At 34.0% G+C, this 21,770-nt stretch overlaps 1 protein-coding gene across 4 annotated transcripts; it reads left to right on the top strand.

The window, feature by feature from the left end:
• The first annotated feature begins 818 nt into the window (after positions 1-818).
• Positions 819-7,449, top strand: LOC108473712 (protein SEMI-ROLLED LEAF 2-like). 4 transcript variants are annotated; one of them, XM_053021892.1, is made up of 21 exons: positions 819-905; positions 1,021-1,062; positions 1,202-1,283; positions 1,632-1,768; positions 2,304-2,378; positions 2,491-2,606; positions 2,725-2,839; positions 3,069-3,197; positions 3,343-3,390; positions 3,474-3,670; positions 3,822-4,299; positions 4,387-4,536; positions 4,710-5,117; positions 5,220-5,369; positions 5,644-5,722; positions 5,811-5,935; positions 6,079-6,270; positions 6,363-6,503; positions 6,582-6,719; positions 6,792-7,004; positions 7,156-7,449. In XM_053021892.1, the coding sequence occupies exons 4-21, from the start codon at positions 1,634-1,636 to the stop codon at positions 7,267-7,269; spliced, it is 3,003 nt and encodes a 1,000-aa protein (XP_052877852.1). In that variant the 5' UTR covers positions 819-905; positions 1,021-1,062; positions 1,202-1,283; positions 1,632-1,633; the 3' UTR covers positions 7,270-7,449. The 4 variants fall into 4 exon arrangements, with proteins under 4 accessions (XP_052877852.1, XP_052877853.1, XP_052877854.1 ...); XM_053021893.1 differs by lacking the exons at positions 819-905; positions 1,021-1,062; positions 1,202-1,283 and adding an exon at positions 1,294-1,441; XM_053021894.1 differs by lacking the exons at positions 819-905; positions 1,021-1,062; positions 1,202-1,283 and adding an exon at positions 1,408-1,542.
• The last annotated feature ends 14,321 nt before the right edge of the window (positions 7,450-21,770 follow it).

Below are 21,770 nucleotides of genomic sequence, written 5' to 3'. Positions count from 1 at the left end.
GACTAAATTTTTAATGCGTCATTTGGGAAGAATTTGAATTTGGATTATATTTATTACACAAATTGGATAAATTAATTAAGATCAATATAACAATTATTTAAAAATATAAAAATATTTGTTAAATCCAAAATAATTTTAAGAATTCCAGATTCCTTATTAAATAAGCATCTAATAAATCTATAGATTAGAGAAACTATCATGGAAATAATCTCTTAGCAACTAATGATGGAATTTAATAAAAAACGTATACACAATATAGTAATTTATTAATTTAATTATACTCCATTCCAATAATGAATTCAACATAGATCAAGGATAAAATAATAAATGAGGCTCTTTACTAACTTCAAAACCATTAAATAAATGCAAGTTGTTACCGTACTTGACAAGTTTATTAACCTCTAATAGCTCTCTATAACGTTTCTTCTTAAATCAATTTAAATGCTGCAAAATATATTACCAAAAACTCAACAACTCTATATATAGACATATATATATATATCTTGGTCACAAATAAAATCGAATTGAATCAAATATTATTTGAAATAAAATTTTTCATAATTTATATTTTATCTACAAAATTTAAATTGATCTTTTAATTAAAAAATATTGAATTTTTGAAATAGATATTTACATTCATATAAGCTAGCTTTTGCTCTCATGCAAGAAAGGAAATTTCAAAATCTATGTAAATTAACAAAAACAGAAATTTCCTCATTTCTTGCAGTAAATTAATGTTTTCATGAATGGAAGATTCTCAGAATGGGTCCAAAGAGTAGCATCAAATACAATTATGGACCAAACACCATTCCTAACCATGATTAAAGTGCATATTCCAAAGCCTAACAAAGTTTTACAATGACATGGTACAAAACAATCCATTATCCCCTACATTCAAAATAAAGGTATGTAGAAGACTTTTTTGTGTACAATGAGATTGATTACCCTGTGCCATAAAGCAAAAAATTCAAACAAATTCAAAGTTGATGAACAAGTGTGTTCTTTTTTTGGTTCTTTCAGCGAGTGGTGTTGTCTCTGAGTTTTGTGGTCTTCCAAGTTCTGGTACAAAGACAAAAACATTTCACTTTTTAGTTTTTACCACCAAACAGACATATATTGGGAAAATCCTGACACATCCCATCACGTGATTCTTTGCTTATATGCACTCTCTTTGATATTGTTCCTTTGAATTCTCTTAAAGCACGCGCCTTTTTCTCTTTGATCGTTTTTTGGCTAAGTTAGCCTCAGCCTTGCAGATCTGCCAGTCACTGCTGCTGAGCAAGGTTTGTACTTTCTTTTTCATTTGCTCTTAGTATCCCATTAAATTTTATTTTTGAAAGATGGGTCTTCGATTTTTGTATTATAGATTTGATTAGAGCTCTTTTTATTTGTTTCTCTTTTCTGGGTTGGTGATATTTTGGTCTCTACATTTAGTTTTAGGGTACAAATAGCTCATCTTTGTTCTTATTTTAGCTCGAAATTTTCGCCTTTTGTTTTTATCCGATACCACTACCAATGTGACTGGTTTCGTTGGAAATGATGGTTTCATGCTTTGGAGCATCAAAGATGAGTCTTTTTTTAGGTTTATTTATTGTTTATGGTCTAAAATATCTCCCTTTTTGCATGTACAGAAATGGGGTTCATCTCAAGGAAGATCTTCCCAGCTTGTGGAAGCATGTGTGTGTGTTGTCCTGCTTTGAGGTCAAGATCTAGACAACCTGTTAAACGTTATAAGAAATTATTGTCTGAAATTTTCCCCAAGTCCCCTGTGAGTAAATTGTTCACTCTTTTTTGTTCTTTTTGGCTTATGAATTTTGGTAATGTGTTGATGGCCAGTAGGTTCAGTACCCCCATTGTTTGATGATGAAACTTACCATTATATGTATGTATTTGAGTTTTTGGTGCAGGCATTTAAAGCTATCTAGGTGGGGGTTCTTTAGTTTTAAGACAAGGGTTATAATAGAGAATCTTTGATTCTTTAATATGCCATTAATGGCTGGTAGAGTTATTTTCCTTTCTTTCAATGGGAGTAAATTATTGCTTTTGTTATAATTGGTTGCTTCGGCGTGACTGTTCATAAAGCTATTGAGCTCATACGGGATAACATAGTTGATGGTTTTATAATTTTTAAAATGTCTGATCCTCCTGTTGGATCTTGGAATGACCGAGAGAAATAGCCAAATTCTTAGCTGAAGCAATTAGCAGTTTAATTGGTTCGATTTTGAAGAGTAGGTTCAATATGCGATGTGTTTACTTTTTGATAAGCTATAATTCTAAATTTAAAGCCTCACCGTGCATTGCAGGACTCCCCTCCCAATGAAAGGAAAATTGTCAAATTATGTGAATACGCTGCCAAAAATCCTTTCCGAATTCCCAAGGTACTAATAATAATGACTATATTTCTTATTTGTCTGCAAATTAACCATAGTGTAGACTTACTATTTTATGCCTGCACGCTGATATAGTTACGATTCCTTGGCTTTTTAATAGATTGCCAAGTATCTTGAAGAAAGATGCTACAAAGAGCTGCGCTATGAGCACATCAAATTCATTAATATTGTTACAGAAGCTTACAACAAGTTGCTTTGCATGTGTAAGGCGCAGATGTAAGTAATCATTTTCCAGTTCTTTTTTTTTAATTCATTTTATTTCTGTGTGTTTGTATGGAGAGTCATCGAGTATTTGCATGTTCTTGTATGGTAATCTTGCTTTTTCACCTTGTAGGGCATATTTTGCTGTTAACTTGCTGAATGTTGTTACTGAACTGCTCGATAACTCTAAGCAAGATGCTATGCGGATCCTTGGATGCGAAACCTTGACTACGTTCATCTATAGTCAGGTTAATGGTTGCTTTTTAAGATAATTTTTAATGGGTTTTTACTTGGAGGGGAATGTACAAACATTATTTACTCTCTATGCTATCTGATATGAAAATCATTTAGTGCTGCAAGTATTTTTTTTTTCTGACAAGGGATGCATATGAAATTTGTTTTTCATTTCCATGTATTGAATGGATACCCAAATGAAATTTAATTTTTATTAGATATTTGTATCCATGCAATGATCAGGTGGATGGAACTTACACACATAGCATCGAAAAATTTGTTCATAAAGTGTGTAAGTTGGCACATGAGGACAGGGAAGAACATCAGAGACGTTGCTTGAAAGCATCTAGCTTGCAGTGCCTTTCTGCCATGGTAGTTTAAACAAGTTCATTTCCTTTGCTGTTTCCGTGTTCACAAATTAATCATGAAATGAAGCAACTTCTCAATTTCCAACTTTTTCCATCCATATTAAATCTCTAGATATAGTTTAACTCATTAGGGTTTTTTTCCTTGGTAGGTCTGGTTCATGGCTCAATATTCCTATATCTTTGCTGCTCTTGATGAGGTTAGTGCATTTCATAGTTATTTTCTTGTAGTTCCCTCACTGTCGCCGGTTTGTTTTCAAAATTTTGATATACCCAACTGCAGATGGTATATGCCACTTTAGATAACTATGAGCTAGACACTCGTATTGATGATGATAATGAGAGAGAACCCCATCATAATTGGGTAGATGAAGTGGTTCGGTGTGAGGGTAGAGGTGCCATTGTGGCCTGTGATTCCAGTCCTAGCAACATGATTATCCGGCCTCAACCAGAGAAAAAGGATCCCTCTCTTTTGACAAGGTACCGTTATTACTGAGCTGTAAAGGAGAATTTTTATAAGATATAACAAGCTAATTTATGAAACATAGTGATGATAGAATGGTTTTGTACCTTTTCAGGTCCCTTTCTGTTTTCCTAAACTGCGTTTCTTTTTTCGTTTTCTGTTTTACAGGGAAGAGATTGAGACGCCTAAAGTTTGGGCTCAAATTTGTATTCAAAGAATGGTTGAGCTGGCAAAGGAGAGTACGACATTGCGCCAAGTACTTGATCCAGTATTTGTCTACCTTGATTCTCGACGGCACTGGGTTCCTCAGCAGGGGTTGGCAATGGTGGTTTTATCTGACATGTTGTACTGGGAGTCTTCAGGGAATCACCAACTTATTTTAGGTGCTGTTATACGTCATCTAGACCACAAAAATGTGTCCCATGACCCTCAGCTGAAATCTAATATCGTACAAGTAGCGGCTGCTTTAGCTAGGCAAACTAGATCTAGAGGGGTGCTTGCCGAAACTGGTTTCGTTAGTGATCTATGCAGGCATCTGAGAAAAAGTTTCCAAGCCACTCTTGAATCGGTAGGGCAGCAAGAGTCAAACTTAAATATCTTGCTTCAAAATTCCATTGAAGGCTGCTTGTTGGAAATAGCAAAAGGGGTAAATTTGAAATCCTTTTTTGGTACATTCTGCTGTGTTTCGTGCAATGCTTTTAGTTTACTCGAGTTTCTGTTGTTTTTTTACTAGATTGATAATGCACTACCTCTGTTCAACATGATGGCAATATCACTCGAGAAGTTGCCTTCTTCTGGCATTGTTGCTCGTGCAACAATTGGATCATTGATGGTCCTTGCTCATATGATTTCATTAGCATTAATCTCCTCTCGCTCACAACAGGTACGATCCGTTTTATGTGCTGTAGCTTCCCCAATTACTGTCTGCAGAAATTTCCGTTTTTTGTATTCTTTTGTCAAATATCTAGACACTTTAGTATATGTAAATTACTTTTGGATAATGATTGAAGTTATTTTTAATCACATCTCGCCGAACCATTTGCTAAATAATCATAGGTGTTTCCTGAAGATCTTCTTGTTCAACTGATGAAAGCAATGTTGCATCCCAATGTTGAGGTCCGTATGGGAGCACACCACATATTTTCAGCTCTTCTTATTCCAAGTTCTAGTCATCCTCGACATGAAGTTGCATCTCTGCATTCCGGTTTTGTCTATGAACCGAGAAGATGGCGTTCCACCAATGCTTCTGCATTTGCATCCATATCAGCATTACTTGAAAAGCTCCGAAGGGAAAAGGATGGCATTAAATCGGAAAAGAATGGTTATAATATTCATGAAGATTTTAAAGGAAAGGACAATATGGAGGAGGACTCGAAACAAGGCCTTGTCGTGAAGAGTTCCCGTAACATCTATACTATATCCTCTATTATTGACCGAACGGCTGCATCAAACATGGTTGAGGCAGTAAGTGATTTTTTCTTGTCACAATTACATTATACGTGCAATTATATAGTCTACCACTTGGTCATTGATACCATCAATATGTTTCTATTAATTTTTGCTCAGGAACCATACATCATGAAGCTGACAGAGGATCAGATAATGCAGTTACTGTCAGGTTTCTGGATACAGGCCACTCTTTCTGATAATTTGCCTTCAAACATAGAAGCCATATCACACTCTTCCGTGTTGACGTTAATTTCTTTACGATTGAAGGTAAATTGAAATGCTACATGGTGTTAACCTTGAGTAATTCGGAACTTCTTTTCCTGGATTTATTTTTGGGTCCTATGTTGCTTGGATTTTAGTGATGGTTTCATTTAAAACATAATACGGCAGCTCTCAGCTGCCGAGACAATCATGAGATGCTCTTCACAAAGAAAACTTTTACCAAGAAAAATAACATGATAAATGGGTGCTAACTGATCTGCATATATGGTTTTTTTACTTTGTCCCTCCGCTAATAGTATTCTAAAATGCGATGTCACAGAACATTAATGACAATCTTGTTGTCCGCTTCTTCCAACTTCCCTTGTCTCTAAAGGATATCTCCTTGGACCCTAGCAATGGTATGTGCTCTTAATAGGCGGGCTTTTATATTTTAGGACGAGCTATTTAATTTGTTAACCTTTTGTTTTATTGTGTGGGGTTTCTCAGGGACGTTAACTCCAGCATTCCAGCGATCAATCCTTATGCTGTCAATGAGCATGCTGATGTTTGCAGCTAAGATATATCAAATACCTGATCTGATCGATCTCATCAAGTCCATAGTTCCATTTGATGTAAGTTACTTTCCTTGAATTGCCAGATAAGAACTACTTTTGGTTGCCAAATGCGAGAAAGTTGGCAGTTATTGTGGTATAGAACTCATTAAATCGGTATACTGCAATGTCACTTATTTGCAGCCATGCTTATCTATTTTCAGGCTGATCCTTATCTAGGCATCAATGAAGACTTTCAAGTGTTTGTAAGGCCTCAAGCGGATGTCAAATGTTATGGATTTGTTTCTGATAACCAAAGGGCCTCTTCTTTGCTATCGGAGTTGCGGGATAAAATAGATGAATCCAACAACATCTTGATGGATATCTTGGTTCGAAATTTATCAACCATTACTGAGGTTGGATGCACAAAATTGATCCACTGCTACTTTAGAAATGCCCTCTCTGCCTCTATTAAGTTTCTAATACTATTTTTTTTGTGCTTGCTAAGCTCGAGATAGATGATCTTATGAAGCAGTTGTCAGAGCCATTCACACCTGATGATGCATTCATGTTTGGTCCACGATCTATTCTTGACTTGGACCACAATCAAATGACTCCCTACTCAAAAGAGTCTCTTTCTTTTGATGAGGTAGCGGTTAAGCTGCGAAGTGTGTTACTCGAATAAACTTTTTCAAATCTACCTAACTGGTCACCGCTTTTGTGGCAGGATGTTCGAACAAGTCAATTACTTGAAGATGATGCAAGAAGTGAAGCATCTGTCCTCGACCTGTCCCACTTCATTCCTAAAGCGCCCGCATCCCCTTCTATCTCCAATGTTATTAACATTGGACAACTCTTGCAATCGGTAATCTCTTGTAATTTTCTGCAATTACATGCCATGAATCTTTGTATGATCATAAATTACCGTATTTTTTAGGCACTCGAGGTGGCTGGTCAAGTTGCAGCAACATCAGTCTCTACATCACCTCTCCCGTACGATACCATGGCTAGCCAATGTGAAGCATTCGGCACAGGTACAAGGAAGAAGCTCTCCAACTGGTTGGCCCATGAAAATCATCAAAATGAAGCTGCTGATAAAACTATACTGACAACCGCTGCTGCTGATAGACACACGATGATGCTGAAGAAGGTAATAACAAATTCCTTAAAATGTTGGGTTGAGTTTCTAATGAAAACTGCTAAGACTTGCTAATATGTCATATAGAATACGTTACTCAGTTCCATGACATTAGCATGATCTGCTTTCCTTTTGTAACCTTGTTTGCTGGTCTCTATTACAGATTTCAAACGGGAATGCTTTTAACGGTGCTGTCTCGCAGCTCGACCCATGCTTGTCAATGAGGTTGCCTCCTGCTAGCCCGTTCGACAATTTCCTTAAAGCAGCCAGACATTAAACAAGGATATTGTAGTTGTTTTTATGTTGTAAAGTTGTAGGAAGTAACTAGATTGTAGTAACCCTTAGGTTTTGAAAGTTAGTGATAATTTGAGGGCATACATTCCCTACTATTACTAATCCTTCTTGTGGTTTGTGTGTATCTTCTTCGTCAAAGTCGAATGAACTAATTTGAAGCCAATTTTTAGTCAGTTAAATGTAATCATGCCATTCTGTTTGGCTTTCGTGCTCTGGTAGATTTGGTTATCAAGAAACTCTGTTGTGCTCAATGGGAGTTTCAACTCGGATCGAGTAGTGGAACAAAGCCATGACCAAAGCAGCGGAACTCCATGCTCTATCGGTGCCTCATAGGCATTATGGAGTACTGAGGCTGTAGGCATTCAATGGAAACTTCTCCCTCCTAGATGGCACAAGTTAAACATAGATGAATCTGCCTTGTTGAACCGGGGAAAGCTGGAACCTGAATGATGATTCGAGATGGTAATGGTGACTGTGTAACTGGGGCTCAGTCTTGCAAGAAACAGTAACATATATCATTATGGAACTTTATGCTTGTTTATCTCTCTTCAGCAGATTTTCTTTTTATTATTTTCTAGTACTTCCCTTATTTTATGTCAACAGCCATCGGACTGTATTTTACCCATTATGCATGCTGAGGCCACTTTTGTTGGTTAAGTTTTAACGTTTCTTTTGATAAGAAAATTCAGATAAAAATTTAAAATTCAGAAATTAAAAATAAGATTAAATTTTGGTAAAATTGATTTTTTTATTTTTAATTATTTTTAACAAAAAATAATTTTTAAAAATTATGCTTTAATTCATTTTATTTATTTTTAGATATAGTCTTTAATATTGTTTCTATTTTTAATTATCTTTTAATATAATTATTATTGATTTTTATGAATATTTTATCATTAAGTGAATTTATGGTATAACTATGCACATTATTTAGTTTTGCACATTTATCTATGCAAAAGAAATATCAGCACTTAAGAGTGCTTTGCTGAGAGTCCTAGAGAAAACAATAACTGCTGCAGTTTGGGATGGAGGAAAGTGGTGGTGACAGTGAAAACAAGAGGTATGAGATCTCCCTCCTAGCAAAAGAACTTGTTCAATTATCTATCAAAGGGTCGACGGTGGTTCTGAATGAGAAGACAACTCTGATTTGTACAATTTGGACAGGGAAGTTCTATAACCCGAAAAATTTGAGGGCACAGATAAAAAGCATATGGAAAACAAAGAAGAAGTTTGAGATTCAGATGGCAAGGCAGAATTTATTTCTGATTGTGTTTGATTTAGAAGAAGATTTGAAATTGATAATGGAAGGAAGACCCTGGCTGTTTCGGAAAAGTCTAATATTATTTGACAGATTAACTCAACCGATAGAACAATCTCAGATTTGGCTTAACTCATCACCGTTCTGGATAAAGATAGGTCTGTGCTCACCTGAATTTGATAAAAAAGGTTTATTATAGGCTATTGGTGTTACCTTTGGAGGGGTGCTTAGATCTGAAATTAATGGAGAATTGTGTCGCCTCAGAATAAATTTTAATGTGCAGAACCCCCTTCGACGAGGTATTTTTGTCTCAATTAATAATATCAGTAAATCATGGATTTCTTTTAAGTATGAGAAATTACCAATGTTTTGTTTTGGGTGTGAAAGAATGAGACATAGCCTTACAGACTGTAGTGAGTTAAATCCTGCAGAAAAAAATAAATCAGAAATGATCCACCATACAAGCTGGCATTAAAATCAGAATCAAATTTAATCGGAAAGGAGAGTATTAAATTTAATGTTGTTTTAAGAAAAGGTAGGGCTCAATACTCTTATACAGTGGGTTAGAGGTGCTGGCGATAGAAGATAAAATAATTGGAGAAGTGAATAGTATGAATAGAATGCTGCAAGGGATAATACAATCGAACGGTGTGGAGAAGATAATGGAGAAACAAGAAGAAGTGTCTACATTCCCGGAAGACGAACAGATGACTGAAAGCAAGTACAGACTGATTAAAAATTCAAAATTAGCTAAGAAGGCAAGTTGGAAAAGAATTGCACCAGCACAAATGACGGCTCAACGAAAGGAGGAAAGCTATATTAGGAAGAGGAAATCTCTTGAAGATGAAGCTGAGAATTGTGGCGCATAAGTTGTATATGAAAAAGGAACAAAAAGATTAAAAAAAGATGGAGACAAGGTATGTGGAGAAATGTTATTAGAAGCAATGATTAATAATATGGAGCAGTATGATGTTCAACTACTTATGGGATCGACAGCTGCCAAGAGGCAAGCTGACCGGACGCAATAAAAAGCATAAGCTGGAATGTTCGTGGTCTGGGAGTCCACGAACAGTTAGAAGGCTGCGATACTTTTTAAAGCAACAAAAGCCCCATACGGTCTTCTTAATGGAGACAAAAATAGATAAGCAGCGTATGGAAAAGGTCAGAAGGAGTTGTGGTTTCCTGAATGGAATTGATGTGGAAGCAGAAGGCTCGCGAGGTGGTCTATGTTTAGCATGGACAGGGGATATCACTGTTACGTCAAGAAGTTTCTCTAAGAATCACATCGATGCAATGGTCAAGGAGGAAAATGTTAGAAGAATGGAGATTTACAGGCTTCTATGGTTCCCTTTATGTCAATAGTAAGAATGCTTCTTGGAATCTGTTACAGAAATTGGGACAAGATCAGAGGCACCCATGGTTAGTAAGTGGGGATTTTAATAAAATCATGTATTCTTTCAAGAAAAATGGAGGGTTACCAAGAGATGAAAGACGAATAGTGGCCTTTCGAGAGATCCTAGAAGAATATCAACTAGAAGATTTAGGATATATAGGGGCTTGGTTTACATGAGAGAGGGGAAACTTGCTAGAAACAAATATCAAATAAAGACTTGATAGGGGAGTTGCAAATGATAAATGGATGCATCTTTTTCCAACAGGTAACATTCAACACTTTAACTCATTCGATGTCCGATCATTGTCTATTTCTTATTAATACAAAAAGAGAAAGATCTTATGCGGGGAGCCCAATGTTCAAATTCGAGGCATGATGGATCACGGAAGAAACTCTGGAGAGAGAAATTAAAGTATCATGGAAAACAAATACAGGCACAATATTGGAGAAACTGGAAAAGCTACAATCAAATCTAAAAGAATGGGCAGGATCAATTAAAAAAGGGCGAGAAAGGATAAAGAAACACGATGGCAAAGATTATTGATATTAAGGTTCACCTAAACATGGAAATTGATAGAGATGAAATTTACTGGGAGCAGAGAGCAAGGGTGAATTGGCTTAAAGTAGGGGATAAGATTTCAACCTTTTTTCACAAGTATGCTTTATTTCATAGGAAATTAAACACAATATCTAAGCTGGAGCTCGATGGAGGAGGAAAGGCTACTGAAGAAAGTATGATTAAGGAAGTTGCTACTTTATTTTTTCAAAAGGTATTTACATCAAAAGGAATAGGAGATTTATCTCATCTCTTAACGGGCATTGAGGAGAGAATTTCGCCAGATATTAATGCCGAGTTAATGTCAAAGTTTATAGAAGAAGAAGTGTATTCAGCTTTGAAAGGAATGGGGCCAACTAAAACACCAGGGTCTGATGGATTTTCAGTATTATTTTTTCAACGATATTGGCACATAATAGGTAAAGAAGTATTGGCACATAATAGGTAAAGCAGTCATTAATTTCTGTATGGGAATTCTAAATAATGGTAAAAATTTTGGCACTTTGAATTCAACTGATATTGTACTGATTCCAAAAACCCAAAATTCTACGAATTTAGTAAACTTCAAACCTATTAGTTTGTGTACGGTTCTTTACAAAATTGTGGCTAAGACAATTGCCAATAGATTGAAAGAAGTTATTGGGAGATGTATTGATGCGGCTCAAAGTGCTTTTATCCCGAGAAGGCTAATCTCGAATAATGTTTTACTAGCTTATGAGATCCTACACACATTTTGATGAAAGCGTCCAGGGAAAAAAGGATATATGGCAATTAAATTAGACATGAGCAAAGCCTATGACAAGGTTGAGTGGGATTTTCTTAAAGAAATAATGCTGGGTTTTGCAAAAGGAATGAGTAAATTTAATTATGAAATGCATTACCACAGCATCTTATGACGTTAATATTAATAGAGGAATGGGACAAATCTTCCAATCTACTAGAGGATTGCAATAGGGTGACCCCCTTAGCCCCTTTCTTTTCTTATTATGTAATGAGGGACTTTCGGCACTTATGAGATTGGCAATGAAAGAGGGGCTGATGAAAGGAGCAAAGGCAAGAAGGAAAGGATCAGAGATTTCACACCTACTTTTTGCGGATGATTGTATATTGTTCGGTGAAGCAACAAATAAGGGAGCGAAGCTACTAAAAGAAGTCCTAAAGGAATACGAAGAATGTTCTGGTCAATGCGTTAATTTTAATAAATCTACAATTTTTTTCAGCTCGAATACATCAGAAGAAAACAGAGTTGAAGTATCAGCAATCTTAGGGGTAAGAGGGTCAACGGATATGGAAAAGTATTTAGGCCTTACTAATGTGGTTAGTCAACATAAGAATGAGTCATTTCAAAACCTTAAAGAAAAGATTAATTCTAGGATTAGAGGTTGGAGCACCAGATTATTATCACAACGAGGTAAAGAAGTATTTATTAAATTGGTGCTTCAGGCAATTCCAACCTACGCTATGTCATGTTTCCTTTTTCCTAAATCCCTATGTGGAGAATTAGAAAGTATATTAGCTAAATTCTGGTGGCAAAAGGCGCAGGAGAGAAAATGAATCCATTGGTGCTAGTGGCAGCATATGTGTAGACCCAAAGAAGATGGAGGAATGGGCTTTAGGAGTATGGCTAGTTTCAACGTCTCCCTACTAGCTAAACAAGGGTGGAGAATCCTAAGTTATCCTCATTCGTTAGTTGCGCAAGTATTAAAAGCCAAATATTTTCCATAAACAAATTTTTTAAATTTGCACCGGGGAAACAACAGTTCATTCACATGGAAGAGCATATGGGAAACTAAAGGCACCTTAGCAGATGGACTATGCTGGAAAGTGGGTAGGGGTACGAAAATCTCAGTTATTAACGATGTTTGGATACCAGATTTGAATTATTCTATATTATCGTCTCATGTTACTAATTTGAGTGACTTTAAAGTTGGTGAACTAATCGATGATAATAGCAGAAAATGGAAAAAAGAGTTGATAGCTTCTACCATTCCAGTGGATGTAACTGAGAAGATTCTCTATATTCCGTTAGCAAAAGAGGTCCACGATGATTTTTTGGCCTGGAGCAGAGTGCCTTCAGGAGAATTCACGGTGCATAGTGCCTATAAACTATTACAGGGCAATGAAATTGATCCTAAAGCTTATGCTTTACAGACCGACTATAGGAATTTTTACAAAAATCTTTGGCTACTTAATCTATCTTCTAAGATAAAAATTATAGTTTGGAGAATATCATGGAATTATCTACCTACAATGACTACCTTGCTACATAAAAGGCTATTACACAATGCACTCTGTTCTGGGTGTGGAAGAGCAGCAGAAACCACGAATCATCTATTCCGTGAATGTCCTGTCTCAATATCAGTATGGAAAGAATTATCATTTTTGGAGTTATTACAAGTATCTCAGATGGAGTTTCAACAGTGGCTCACCTGGGTTTTTGAACAGAACACTTCTTCGCGGTGTAGGATCTTTTGCTGCGCTCTTTGCGCAATCTGGGAAGAAAGAAACAAGAGAGTTCCTAAGAAGGCCAACAGGACCGGGAAAGAGATAGCAAGTTTCATCAATAACTATATTTCAGAACTCAAGGGAATTGAAGAGAAAGTACCCAAAATTGTAACAGGAGGTAGGAAGTGGAAACACCCACCTGATAAGTTTGTGAAGATAAACTTTGATGCAGCATACTATAGGAATCTCCGTTAACCAGCTGTGGGGATTGTGGCTAGGGACAGCGAAGGAAATGTTTTCTTATCATTCACAGAGACCCACCACCAAGTCGCATTAGCGTTTGCTGCAGAAGCAATTGCTTGTCGGACAGTAACCAAAATCGACTTTGACATACAATGGATAAATACCATCATCGAAGGGGATGCATTATCAATCATAAAGAAGTGCAAGTCAAAAAGTCAGGATAAATCAATGATGGGAGCATATACCCACGATATTCATCAGTTACTGGCCAAATCTAAAAAATATTGTTTTGAGTACATTTCAAGAGAAGCAAACAACCTAGCACATACACTTGCAACTGAGACACTAAAGAAGAAGGATGAGATTTACCTAATAGGAAAAGTCCCTGCTCATGCTGAGAATCTGAAGGAAAAGGAAAAAATGAGAGAACCAGATTGAAGATGAAATGAATGAAGAGGAAGAATGGGGAGTCTGAAACGTGAAAACCAAAGGGCACGGGGAAAAGACCTCCATGGGGAATGTGGAAACGTCCCACAGAAGAAATAGCAGAAGATTAGACAGGACGGGAACGGATCATTTCTGATTGGGCAAAATTGCGGTGCCCTTAACTAGGGCCTAGAGTCTTCTGATATTTTTGTTTGTTTTGTTTTTTTAAATTTTTTGGGCCGTTCTCTCAGCTTAAGGCCTCCTTTACTTGCTTGCTATTAGGTTTTTGATTTCAGTACCTATTTATTTTGTTGTTCCGGGTCAAAAATTAGCTACTGGGCCTGTTGCAATTTGTTTTTTCATATTAGTTTTGGTTCATGTTATGTACTCTTTAAATTTAAGATAATAAAGCCCAATCTGAATTTAGTTTCAAAAAAAGAAAAGAAATATCTGTACTTTTTAAAAATTGATAAATTCTATTTGCAAAAAATGCATGTGGCTTGGGCTTTTATTTTTATTGTATTGAGTTTGGATGCTTCAAAGATGACATCTATAGCTACCTCTTGACTTGGGCTTTGATACAATGCTAATATTTCTATTTGTTTGATCACATGAGATGATGAATTAGAAGTTTACATTAGTATTATTGAATCATGTGCATAGTAAACTTAAAGGTTACTAGTCCAAATATAATAATTAAGTTGGCATGACGGTTAGACTATCCAAATTGACAATGATGTGATAAGATAATAATTTACATCAATAGTTATTAAAAAATCTGAAGATTCTTCATATTTAAAGATTTCTCAAGTGTTCTTTGTTATAAAAAAAATGGTTTATTAATACATCATTAGCAAAAGTTGAGATTTAATCCCTTGCATTCTAAAATAATATGGGTCTATTTATCCAACAAGTGGATGTTTTGACATAATTTTGGTAGATGCATATATAAGATAATCACATATGAGTTAGCAAATTGCAACATGTCATTTGTGAGATTACTTATTTAATGATTTGTTTAAGAACAAAACTTTCTAATTGTGCAATCGAGGCAATTCTTGCTAATGTTGGTGAGTTTATTTATTAGGCTTTAAAATATTATTGTATGCTAGATTGTTAATGCCAATAACTATCACAAAGACTGTTGCTTATATGTGTAAAATGATTTAATAGAGTTAATGATTAAATGCCTCTAGTTAGTAGCTAACCCATTACTTTGGAAAATAAAACTTTTTGTATATATGTATAAGAATATAATATTTTATATGAATAGACACTTGTACGTATCATACCAATAAGTTTTGATAAATACTTTCCATTATAATTGACTTTTGGTCAAGATCAGATACAATCCATTTTAGAAATTTTTTGAAGGTGCGATATATGTATAAGTTGCTCTACCACAATATACAAAATGGGTATTCAAAGAAAGTTGTGAATATATATTAATTATGAGTCTCCTTGTATTATTAAATGTGTTGAATAAATTGGAGACTCAATTATAATATGATTTGTGATTACTATTTGATTTGATAATTTTCCTAACATTAGGAGGAAAGAAATAATAGCTGGATAAAATAAGTTACCGATATGAATTTATCATTATTTAGATCCTTATAGAAAGTAATTTAAACGAGAAGTTCAAAATGATAATTCATTTTATTACAAGTTAACTGCTAAATGTATTTATTAATCTAATAAGAATAACCAAGAGTTATATACTAGGTGATGTTTGAAAATCCTAGTTGAACAACCTTGTTAAAATAAATGAAAGTATTGCATACTTGAAACATGGTAGATCGATTAGTTTCAAATATGAAAATTCTCATAAAAGAAAATAATAAATCTGGATTGTAACACCCTGAATAATTTATTTTTGTTTCTATAAATCTCAAAAAATATGTATTTGCTTCAATGACTAAGTGTTCTAGATATGTGTATGAGGTATTGGGTTCAAGTTCCACTTTTGACAAATTCTGTTACTTTTTTATCTAATCATTATCCTTGTTGGGTCGGCTTATGTTATATTGTTTGTGTAATGGCCAATTTTTGGCCCAGACAAATAAAAAATAACAAAACCCAATAAACCAAATAAATAAAGTCCAAAGTACAAAACTAAAAGACTAGCCCAACGGGCCCAAATCAACCTAGCCCACTAAACATTTTCCCAAAAAAAAAAAGAAAACCCTAGCAGCTCCCTAAGCCTCCAGCTGCCGCACGCTAGGCCAACCATGGGCCACCTTGCGCACTACCACCACCACACCCCGCGCATGCCCTTCTCCTCCATGCGTCTGACACCGCCTGCAACACGAGACACAACTACAACGAACAGAGCAAAAACGCAACAAACAATAGAAATTTTCTTGGTATTCGACTATAAGAAGCCTCAATCGAAAATATGTGGGGTGTTCTTTCGAAATACAAAAAGTTTGTATCAAAAACAAAAGAAAAAAGAAAAGCTTAGAAGGTTAGCTTCAATTTTTCCTCTGTTATCTCGATCTTTCTATTTATCTTTGTTTTGTTTTATTTTTTTATTTCATTAACTTACTTTAAAACAAAAAGAATCAAGGAAGAAGAGAGTCTTACGGGATCTACCCTGTGGCCGCTCCCCTCTCCGTTCGGCACGGTGAACCGCCAGCGATGATGGGTGTTGATACCCTAGCTGAAAAAAGGAGAAAGAGATAAAGTGGGGGGGTTTGAGAGCATTAGGGTTTTTAGAAAAAATATATAAAGGTTAAAATGGTTTTAAAATAAAAGCTTAATTGAAAAGTCAAAGGTGAAACGGCGCCACTAACTCCATGATTTGTATGTTTCTGCTTTTAGGGATATTTGTCCCCCTGGTCCCTCAACCTCTCCAATGCGCTGCAATTTAGTGCTTTAGTTACCTTTCTGTTATTTTTTTTATTTTGGCCACTTATTTCTCACGCGATTCAATTTGATCCTGAGTACGCTGGGCTCTTGAAAACAGGATACATGTCCGAAAATGGGACTATTTTCCCGTTTGGTCCCTGTTTGTTTCAGTGCATCCTATTTAGATCCTCATTGTTTTTATTTTTATAATTTGTAACCCTAAATTTCGAATTTGATTCCAGTCTAGTCCTAGATTGTTTAATTTACTTGTTTGTTCAGTTTCTTAAGAATTGTTTTATTTATTTTAAATTCGTTTATATATGTTATTTTGAATCATTTTTTCATATTATAAGTTTATTATATACATTTTAAGCTATTATATGTATTATTTATTTTAGTCTATCATACATTATTATTTAAATCTTATATGTCCCTTTTATTTTAAATTAATTTACACATATAATACGCATTTTAAAATTTCTCATATGTTATTTAGTTATACTAGTTTATATGTTAATCACTTTAAATTATTTCTATTGTTATTTATTTTGAACTTTCCATGTTTCACTTATTTCAAAATCTTTTATATACTCCTATCGTAAAATTTTACTTTGAGTTATATTTATATGTAAATTTTATTTTAACTGCTTTTTGTACAGTGTTTATTTTAAAATTTTCATTTATACATTATTTATTGTAAGCTCTTTTATATGTATTTGAAAAGGTCCCTCTTTATATTTTATTTTGTGTATTATTTATCTTAACACATTTAACATATTATTTATTTGAAATTTACTTTATAAATTATTTATTTTAAATATTTACATATTATATATTTTACATTTATATACATTATGTAGTTTGAATTATTTTATATGTTAGTTATTTTTTTAACCCTTTATATTAGTTATTTAAAACCGTTTTCCACATTTTTGTTTTAGATTCTTTTTCATGTCATTTTTTACTATATTTGTATATGTGTTATCTATTTTAAATTTTTACATGTTACTTAGTCATTCTATTTTATATGTTAATTGTTTCAAATACTTTCATTATTTATTGCAAACCTTTTATTTATTATTTATTTCAAGCCTTTTCATTATATTATTATTTCGACTTGTTTTATTATTATATACTTTAAAGTTTTTCCCATATTACTTATTTTAACCCCTTTTATATATTATTCATTTTAAGATTCCATATGTTGTTTACATTAAACTGTTTTTATATATACCTGTATATATGTTTTTATTATTTATGTTAATTTTTTCACATATTATTTATTTTCGAATATTCATATATATATATATATATATATATATATATATATATATATATATATTATTGTTTAAAACTATTTTACATACTATCAATTTTAGATTATTCAGAGAAAAATTAAATTAAACTGCTTTACGTGTTGTTCATTTTAAGATTTTTATATTGTGTGTTGAAACAATTTTATTATTGTTTATTCTATTATATTTTATATATTATTCGTTTATAACTATCCTATTATTTATTTCAAGTTGTTTTATAAATTGCTTATTGCATAGTGTTATCCACTTTAAATTGTTTTACATATTATGTGTTCGTCTTCTTCGCTTGTCCATGTGGGTATTAAATAGTATATCATGTGAATATTGCCATGACATGCCCTAGAAATTATTTATTAATATCTTCGTATTGTTGATGTTCATTGACATGGCATTTAATCTATGCATTATTACTCCATACTCTATATCGATTTTTATTTTTTTACTTCGTTTAAATCATATCGCGCATTAAAGTTCAAATGTATTTATCCGAGGTAGATTGCTTCATTTTACTCCAAACAAAATAAACTCACATCGTGAAGTGACACACTCGTTATTTTTCAAAAAGAAAATCTTCAAGATAAGGCAATGTTTCGCATCTTGGAACATCGAAGAATTGTGCCCTAACTTACCGGGTTTTGATTCTCTCGTTGATTCTAAATAGCTAAATACCCTTTTCGAGCTTTAAAACACATGAAATTCTCATTTAAAATAAAAGATGACCTTGCGCTCGAGAATTCATGGTATTGTGTCCTAACTTACGGGATATGATACTTCAATATCTCGAGATAAGGAAATCTTTAAACAATCGATTTGAGCTAATTCAAGAATTTTAAAATCAATATTAATAGAAAAGATCGAATTTCAAATCCATTCCCGATTTTCAATTTTTGACTTTGAGACACTAATTAATCAATTAGGTACCAATTTTGGGCGTTACGAGGGTGCTAACCCTTCATTGTACGTAACCGACTCCCGAACCCATTTTCTCAAATTTCGTAGACCAAAACACCGTTTTAATAAACTAAAGCGTTTTATTAAAGCAAGGTGATCCGATCTCACCTAATAAAGATCGGTGGCGACTCCCGTTTTAATTTTCACTTTCAAAACCAAAGTCGACCCCATCCTTCAAAAAATGGTTTCGACAGTTTGTAAACTCATATTAGAATGAGCATGCTAGTTTGAGTGGTAAGGAGTTAGCTTATTGGAGGTCTTGTGTTCAAGTCCTCGTGTGAGTGTGTGGGTGTTATTTTTGGCATCGGCTGTTGATAGTAGTTTGGTGGTCGTGGGATTTTGAGCTAGTTGGGTTGTTAGTGGATGTAGTGAGATTTTTGTTTAAATCCTATTTTATTTTATTTTTTCTCTCTCTTCCTAAAAGTCTGACGTTAGTTTTCTATTTTTTCTGCCACATTCTTCTTCCTCTTCCTTTTTTTTGCAATTCTGTCTACAATCTGCTGTTGTATCATTATATTTCGAAATTTCAGTGTTCATCGTACGATTCTGGTAAGTGGGGTTTCATTTGACTGTAGGTTTCGGTTTCTGTAAACTGTTTGTGATTATTTTTTATGTTGGAATTTCAATAATGGGGTAAAGTAGAAGGAAAGTAATTCTTTGAGAAAATTTGGAACAGGAATAGGCGGGGAACTTGTGGTTAGCGCTCCAACGACCTAAACCGTGAAAGTAGTGGTTTTTATCGGTGGTAAGTTCGTTTGTGCGATTTGATTTTTCGTTGTGGATTTCACAAATGGTCTGTTAATCAGTCCTTGGAATGTTGTTTTAGGTTCTGGTGGTCTCAAGAGTGGTTTTTGATCAAAATCGAACCCAGTGTGTACCTAAAACGTGAGAAAAAGAGGTTTGGCGAAAACCAAAATTTGGGACTGTCGACGTCACACGGGCATGTAGGTTGCAGTGTGGCTGGCCGTGTCCAACACACAGCCGTGTGACTATCGAGGGTGTGGTTGTGTAGGCCACACGACTGTGTGGGTTTTAGGCCAGGCTGTGTAGGCTGCACGGGCATAGGGGCCTAAAATTTTGAAAATTTCCCTAGAGTCGTACAGGTTATTTTGATCGACTGTGGGCCTACCATAGGGTCGATAAGGGTTAAACAAACCCTTTTTCATGTAATCTGATATTCTGATAGTCTGATCTGAGTAGGAAACTGATATGTATGTCTGACTTTACTGTTTAAGTATGTACGTTAATCTGTATACGAGTATGTTAAATCTGTTATTTCTGTATCTGTATTTTGCATCTGTTTGAGGTGAGATTTGTATATAAAGAGGAAGTGATCTGTACGACAACCTTTCGCTTATATTCTAGTAGCTTGACTAGATATTATCTGTTATGTGTTGCTTCGACACTATATGGTGTGTAGGGATAGGTGGGTGTTTTTAACCCCACATGGCGTGATGGGATGGACGGAGATGGTATGTAGAGGATGGGGGTAGGATTTTGTATATCTGTCTGGATTATCTTATTCTGAAATCTATATCTGCTAAGGACTTAGGTTTCTATTTGTATTTGTTCTACATATAGGAATACTGTTTACATTTGCATGTCTATCTCTATTGGGTTGCACACTGAGTTTATGAAAACTCACAACTGTTTGTCTATTCTGTACAGGTAACCCTCGGACATAGGCAGGTCGGTGCTACGGAGGCTCAATGGTGACCACGAGTTAAAACTGCCATTGAGTTTTCGATATTTTTAAGACTTTGGAGTTATCTAAGAGTTTGTAATTTTTGGGACTTTCTGGACTGTATGGTTTTAACTATTGGTTTTGGTTATTTTCTACCCTACGTTGTTTGTCAAAACGATTTAGAAAATGACGGTTTTACATAAACAAAGGTTTTTCTAAAAACACAAACTGAGTTTCTAAAATATAATAACTTTTAGGATTTCCACTACAAACTATGTTTTGGCGAATAAATAAACTCACGACGATTTTGGTAATAAACAGGTAAGTGATTATGTTTTGTAAAATTTGAACACTTTATAACAAGTAACTTATTAAGGTTTCTATCGAAATAAAAACAGTTTCAAAACCCTTCTTTGTAACATTCCCGAATTTGGCCATAATGTCTAGACCGGGTTTGAGGTGTTACATTTAGTTTTAAATATGAAAATTCTCATAAAAGAAAATAATAAATCAATATAGTCATATAATAAAGGTAAATGCTCTAGAAGAGACCCAAGACATAACTAATTATTAAAATTTAAAACTCTAGAAGCGATTCAAGTACCCGAAATTGACGATAGAAATAATAAAAATAAAGAGATCTCGGTAAATTATGTTAATAAGAGAAATTATGGAACCGTAAGAATGAAAAGTTGTCAATAATAGTTTTGTGCAATTTTATTATTGAAATAATGAAAGAAAATGAGGATCTTGAAGAAATTTGTTGAGAATTAAAGACATGAAATAGATTAGCCAAAATGAAAAGACGTAATAAAAGTAGAATTAAATTCAGGTAGTTTTTGGACCGGTTGTCCAAATATCTAAAGGTATAAAGCTAGTAAAGATATAAATGCGTAATTTTGCAAAAACAGAATAAGAAAAATAAAGTTTTTCATTAAGTCCTGGCATCAATTATGAAAAGATATAATTTTTTTTTATAGTGGATGGAATTACTTTAGATATCTTGTTAATTTGACAGTTTGTGAAAGATTTGACATGTCTCTAATCATTATTGTTATACACTATACAATGAAAGTTTCTATTAAAATTCTTGAAGGATTTAGAATGTTAGAAGCATATAATTTTTTTGAAAATTTGTTCAATATAATTGCATAAATATTTGTATAAATCAAAATGATTTGAATATGTGTTTAACTCGACTTATTGAATAATAGTTGAAGGAAAAATATAAAATGATCCAACATGCGTATGTATATAAGGATTATGATCAAAGTTCGCTATAATTTTTGTAGGAGCTTCTAAAGATATCAAAATATATTTCCCCAAAAATCTTCCTCGCTCTTCTCATTTTCCCTTAACTGA

Source organism: Gossypium arboreum, chromosome 11, assembly GCF_025698485.1.
Source record: "Gossypium arboreum isolate Shixiya-1 chromosome 11, ASM2569848v2, whole genome shotgun sequence".
NCBI classification, from domain to species: Eukaryota; Viridiplantae; Streptophyta; class Magnoliopsida; order Malvales; family Malvaceae; genus Gossypium; species Gossypium arboreum.
This window is presented reverse-complemented; position numbering and strand designations above follow the sequence as displayed.